This window comes from Gavialis gangeticus, unplaced genomic scaffold (assembly GCF_001723915.1).
Source record: "Gavialis gangeticus isolate Ggan-Ray unplaced genomic scaffold, GavGan_comp1, whole genome shotgun sequence".
Lineage (NCBI taxonomy): Eukaryota > Metazoa > Chordata > Crocodylia > Gavialidae > Gavialis > Gavialis gangeticus.
The window spans coordinates 30340065-30347051 of record NW_017729024.1 but is presented as its reverse complement, the minus strand read 5'-3'; the positions used below and the strand labels follow the sequence as shown (position 1 = coordinate 30347051).

General features: G+C 40.6%; 1 protein-coding gene across 2 annotated transcripts in view; it reads right to left on the bottom strand.

Moving 5' to 3' along the window:
* The window catches only part of AP3S1 (adaptor related protein complex 3 sigma 1 subunit), a 50633-nt gene that overhangs the window by 18774 nt on the left and 24872 nt on the right, over positions 1-6987 (bottom strand). For both annotated transcript variants that reach the window (XM_019516990.1, XM_019516989.1), the window contains exon 5: positions 454-561. In XM_019516990.1, the coding sequence (XP_019372535.1) occupies positions 454-561 (108 nt within the window). The remainder of the gene's footprint in view (positions 1-453; positions 562-6987) is intronic.

Genomic DNA, 6987 nt, shown 5'->3' with positions numbered 1-6987 from the left:
AATGTGGATTTTGGGTTACTTTTTTAAATCTGAAAATTGCGGGGGGAAGGGAGGGGAGAGGCTTATCAGAGAAAACCAGAACCCTGACCATCAGTTTGAACACAATACATATTTTTCTCCAGTTAAAGGGAAACTAGATGCCTTAGTAATATGCGAGGAAGGTGAGCACAATATTTTTCAGTTTATGATCAAAGCAAAAACAAATATAAGTATTAGAACATATGCATTCATTTGCTAGATTACACATGACATTAAAAAAACAACAAAACAGCTACTATTCTATGTAATTATCAAAGAAGATGAAACGTATCACATACTATATGTGTACTGTCAATATCTAGCCTTATAAGCAAACAGCTGAATACAGGATGGTACTGAAGGACAAACAGCAAAGGTCGCTTATCATGCAGACAGCGCTTCAAGTTCAGGTTCACTACAGAATCTCATTCTTACCTCAGACTTCTCCAGTTTATTTTGTGCATCAATCTGTGTAACAATTTCATTCATGTTGGTCTCCAAAACCATTCCACCCATGACCATTTCAGCCAAAATGTTATGGACCTAAGAAAGATCACACAATATTTCCTTTAATTAGCAAAATAACAATCTGTGAATACCTAAGTGCCAAATAAATAACCTTTATACAATTTATACTTCTTTTCATCACATGATTAAGGTAAACTGCAAGTACAGAGGGCTTTTTGAAAACCACAAGTGCAGGGTCCAGGAAGCAGGAAAAAGAGGGTATGGACAAATGAGCAAACAGTAATAAAGAGTCAGGGGTAGCAGAGTCGAGGCCAGATCCTATTGCATCTATTAGGCACAGAAGTGGACTTAGGCACCTAAATGCATTCCAATTCTACCTTGCTGAAATCTCCAAAAAAAGAGTTGATACAAAGTGGTGGAACCTCCTCCTCACTGCTTTTCTGTGATTCAGTCTTGTGGATCACATGACAGTGCTTTACAAAAGTAGATACAGTAATAGATTTTGAGGGACCTGAACAGGAGAGAATAGATTTCTTAGGGACCTAAATGCACTTCATTTATGGATCCATTTCAAAAGCTGAGGTGCTGACCGGGAGCATGAAGAAGCTCTTATGTTCTACCTATAGTGTTAATAAGCTGTGAGCAATAAAAATATAGCAAAACTGCTTCATCTTGAACCCTGGCTGAAGTGCTGCTGGAGTGAGAGCAGCTGTGCTACATTTGGTTGTTCCAGTTGTAACTGCAATTGTTAGAATATAACAGCTGCTGTCTGGTTTGGAGCAAGTCTCTCCTCCCCTTTTTTAAAATGGCTCCAAATGTACTTGCATCCATACTCTTAGTCCTCTGGCACATTACACCTGAGATATGATAACAGTTACTCGCATCTTAAAGTAGTTACCTGGCCACATGTTCCCATCATGCCAACGTGGCCAGGCTGATTGGGGCTCCCAGCCTCCAGAATGCTTAGAAGCCCTCGACTCCCATGTGCTCCAGAGGCTGATGGCTGCTCCCAGCCTCAGGGGCCCACTGGAGTCAAGGGCTGCTCCTCCAGTGAGCCCCACAAGGCTGGGAGCCACAATGAGCTGCCACTCACAGCTGCAAAGGCACATCAGAGCTCTTGACTGATACAGCCCTTGACTCTGATACAGCCCCTCAGGTGAGAGTAGTGGCAGACCTGGGCTCCCAGCCTTAGGGGTTCAGCTGGATTCAAGGGCTCCATTTCACTCTTGCAACTGGGAACTCTGATCTGCTGATCAGGGCTCTCACATTCATGGGAGCTCGCTACCTGCTGGGGCACGGGGAGCTCAGGATCAGGATCCCAGGCTTCCCTTGCACCAGCAATACAGTGTGATGGGAATCTGATATTCAGTTACACAATCATGCCTCCTGCCATTCACACGTGGCATGGCAAGCAGCACAATTGTTGGGAGCGTGCATTAGATTCCATTATGCCTTTAATCACACATATGCCAGGGGCCAAGAATGTGCAATAGGTGGAAAAGAAAATGGCCCTTACTACAGACAGTAACTCTTAGTCCTGACCCTCTTTTAGCTTAGTGCAGTGTAACTGTTTGTCCATACCCAAAAATGCCTTTCCTGGAGTCAAAATCTTGGTTTACAGCACTGGTACAGTTAAATCAGTCGTGTTCAGCTCATCTGTCCCCATGGGCCTGCTCTGGCATGAAGCACTGGTCTGTGGGCGCACTCCAGTCTCTTCATCTGGCTCACAGGGCTCCCCAGGAGTCCCAAAATTTGGCGGCAGGATGAACAGCAGCAGTGTTAATTGCCATAGCTCCAGTTATGTCAATTAATGCTGCCACCATTCCCCTGCTTCCAAATTTCTAGACTCATAGGGGGCCCTGCAGGTTGGATGGCTCAGCTCTTGTGGGCCAGATCTGACATGTGGGCTGTATCTTGATCACACCTGAGCAAGATCATCAGGTCTGCTTCTTTGCAGATCATTACTAAAGGTAAAAGGATCTCCAGGATTCCATTCCTTTGAACACCTTTCTTCCCAGAGACTACCAACACATAAAACTTTTAAAATGTGAGCATTTACAAAAATAAACTCCCTGCTTATACATATCAGCAGTTTATGTGCATGTGTGTATATACATATATACGCGCACATACAGCCTTGAGCAGGCACTTTTTGGCACTGAATAATAAATAAATAAATACAGCCAAGCAGTCTGCAATGATTTTCTTTGTGCTTTTTTGCAAGTTCATTTACTTACATATGTATTTAAAAAAAATCGACCATGCTTAAAGATATGGAAGCAAGAGATAACTCTAAAATAGAAGCATCTACAAAAGCATCTTGATGATTAGAAAAAAAGGAGTAATTTTAAAGATGGAATGATCAGTGATGAAGGCAAGGTGGGGAGGGTGGAAACTTTTAAAGCTCTAAGCCTAAGATTGTGGAATGTGCGTGCTATTACTGAATTGATAACTCTTTGAGCTACCATTACTGTTGTAAGTTTACATAAAGACTTATGCTCCAGTTTCAGGAAAAAAACAACTTTCTATATATTAAGAAACATGCAGCATTTCAACCCCATCATAATTCTACAGACTTTGGATCACACTTGTAGAGTTAAAATCACGGTTTGCAAACAGCCCATCACATCAAAGCATGTTCCTTCCATGATTCTGGCTCTTCATCTTGCTTCCCAGTAGATCAAAGGCAGCAAACAACTGTGTCAAAGCACTGCAAAAATATCCAAGTGTGAGGCGCTTACACTGTGATCCAAAAAAGAATCACCAAAATTCCTGCTTTGGTGCTACAGCTTTGAAGGGATATCCTCAAGAACAGGGCTCCTCTGACAACTTCTTAGGATATTTCAACTGAAACGTGGTAAACATTCAGAGAGATGAACAGTTATTTCCTCCCCCACAGATAGTTCTGTTACACAATGTCTTAAGTCAGATTATTGAACCTCAAGAGGAATGATTAAAAATTCTTTACCAGAATGGGGTATTTCTCTTGGAAAAGACACATCAACTGAATGTATGTGTCATATAGCAAGAACTTCTGTGGAAAGGGAACAATAAGGATAGTGCAAAAGACAATTTTTTCTTTCAGTTCTGGCTTACATCCAAAAATTCAAACAGAAAACACAAACATAGATTTTTGCCATAAATGTATTCTATTTAAACGGTTCAAAATGACTGAAGACAAAAATGAAAAAAGGTAACCTCAAAAAGCAGTTTCAATAAAGCTGTATTTTTTTAGTTGGAACCACTGGAATAATTTCTTGCATTATGTAACTCTGTAACTTAGATAAAATAAGTACATAAAAAAAGGCAGGATGAGAGAAAGCTGACCCATAATGTTAGAAAACAAGGCATTTCATAAGTCCTAAGTTAGATACTTTTGTATATTAGTGTTAATATGCAGAAAAGAGCTATCCCTTACATTATGCAATTTAACTTTATTAAATTAGTTCAACTGTCCATTTTAAAAAAATCCCAAAGAGGGATGACACATTGGGCTAAGATACAATAAATCCATTACTAGTGAGGGTGACTTACCCTGAAGACGGTACAGTGTTTTTTAAAAAGCTGTGACCAAGATGGTCAACTATCTAACTCTAATCTATGCTGCATTTGCGGAGACTCAGAGGATACAGTATGTGATGAATGCGTTTTATCCCAACAGTAGGCATGTAAACCACAAATATGCTTCATTAATCCAAAATAACAGAGTTGTTTTGCAAAGACTCGTGATAATAAAACATCTCGCAGACATGCTTATAATTATTTCCTCCCTTATCCCTCATGTCATGCAAATAGGGGAGTTCTCAGAAGGATGTGCAAAGGTCAGCAATTTTTAAAATATGCAAAATACTTGTAAAATAAAGAAAACTGAATGGCCTCCAAGCTATAGCCTGAGAAATGTAAAAATATACCTGTTTTCTTATAGGAAATTATTTCAACAAATATTTAATAACCAAAATAGTTTTATACCATTTTTATGAAAAAGTGCAGCAGAATTCACTCTTTCTTTTCCGATATTTTTCTGTGTAACACACTGCAGACAGTAGCAGGTCATAAACTGCTTAATGTCAATATGCTATAGCAGTGGCTTTCATCCTGTGGTCCATGGACTCCTGGGGGTCTGCAGACTATGTCTAATGAGTCCATGAAAACTGACTATGATCAATTAAAAGTATGTGAATACACACACTTACAATTCAGAGGGGTCTGCACTGCCATTTGGATTTTCCAAAGGGGTCTGCACTTGCATTCAAATTTTCTAGTGGGGTCTACAAGTGAAAAAAGGTGGAAAACCAACATGCTATACCATTTGCTTGTATTCACTTGACCAAAGTGTGGGGTAAGGCAGCAAAGGAAATGAACAGGCAAGAGAATGTCACAGGTAAGAACAGTTTAGAAGGTGCGTAAAGGTCACAGAGAATGCATTTAGTGATTTTATGTTAGTTAGATCTTGTTTGGGGCAAGATACAGTTTAAAGAAGGGATCAAAGCAGGTGTATTAATAAAGTAGAATCTATTAGGAGGATTTCTATATTTTTCTAGCCTTAAGTAAGCTTCCAATACTAAGCCAGGTAATAGAATAATAAAAAAATCCAGGTCCATTCTGGGATTTTTGCTCTTCAGTCTTGACCTACAGTTCTTGCTGAATTGGCACACCTGCAGATGGGCAAGTTAGCACTGTTTACAAACCTAATTTTTGAAAACTAGATAAATTGTTTTCTGTAAAAGACTGGCCACCTGTTAGCAAAGCAATTATGAGCCAGGGTGCCACGGAACTTAAGTGTGCAAATAGGATTCACAAGATAAATGCTGAGTTTTCAAACAGGAATCCAGTGTTAAAAACATCATGATCTGATGTAGTCTTACTTCTTTCCAACAGATAAACTGCTCTATTATTTTTCAGTAGTCAAAAAAAAAAGGGGGTGAAAAATAAGAGCTAGTATTTTCCAAGGGCTGTCTCATACCTAAAAAGGTTGAGGACCACTGTTAGAGGCTTTTTAAGATTTTAAGACTTAGAGAATTTAAGATAAATTTATTTCAAATATTAATAAGATTATTTCTTAGGTGAATGCACATTATCAGTTTTAATAATTTTAATAGTTTGATATGTAATACTGTTAGGTCATTTATATCTTACCTTTGTAAAGGTATACATCATAAGGTAAAAGTGTTCTGTGTACAGGCCACTGAAGCCCATTTGGGCAGTGGAGGCAAGGCGTCACTTTCTTTAACCTCTGCATGAGGAGGAGATGATAGGAGCAGGACCAAGCTCTCGTCACCTTTACCCCCAGGTAACTCCTGGTACCCACTGGATAAGCATAATTCATTAAGTTTTTAGCATAGTGTAAGCATAGTTTTTTCCATTTTATTTCAGACCCCATAACTGAAAATGAAAATAACTTCCAAAATGAGTTGGAAAATTGGATTGAACATTGAATCACGAATGATGGTGCTTATGTTGAAATCTAGAAATTTCAGCTGTATGGGCATGTATGGACAAAACGGGGACCCTAAATTGAAGCGGTGGGTTTTAAAAAACATAACTTCAATTTAGAGCTGATTAAACCCCCAACCTGTGTCATGTACATACCCTGCTGACTTACCTATCACTCCAGCAGGGAGAGAAGGGCAAGCTGCTGGTGGGCAGAGAGGTCCCTGGGGTGCAGGAGGGGGGGTGGGGAAGGAGGAGAGAGCTGGTGCTTCCCCTTGTGGTGGCAGCAGCCCCCCCCCAGGTGACACCCGCCTGCAGGCACCCAGCTCATGTGGTCCTGGGAGCCACCGCAGCTGCAGATGGAAGCACCAGGTCCCCGTGCAGCTCAGACAGGCAGGCAGGCTCCAGGCGGGTGGTAAAAAAAAAAAAAAAAAAGTTCAGGCTTGCCACTTTTCTTGGGTGGACCCTGTTTCCCAGGCTGCTGCTAGGCTGCCTGCAGGACTTCCTGCAGAGACCCTGAGCTGCACGGAGCCTGGTGCTTCGCTTCGCAGCTGCAGGGGCAGCAAACTAAAACTTCTCAGAGGAGTTTTATTTTACTGCACCCCAAGTCATTTAAGTGGCATTATGCCACCAAACTTCTTGCAGCAGCTGGAAATAATGCATAATACGCCACCAAGGCGTGCAAACATGGACACCATGAAAGCAATGCAAAAGCATTTAGCCCGCTTTAAAGTGTTGTGCGCACACGCCCCCTTGTTTCACCTATACACGGAGTATTATGTTAAAACTTAATGAATTCTGCTTTCAATTAACATTCACAGTTTGCTTCTATCATGTGTACCTCCAAAGTCATTAAAGTTTAAAGTTGCACAAGGACTTTATAAACAGAGTGTATAAGTAAGGCTGCAGTCCCACAACAACAAAACAAATTAACACACATACACTGAAGAGGGATAGAGACTATCTGACAGGTTCACTAAGTGCAGCTCACTGGATACCAGTTTCATAGTTTATAGTTTCATAGTTTCATAGATTTAGGGTCGGAAGGGACCTAGTAGATCTTCTAGCCCG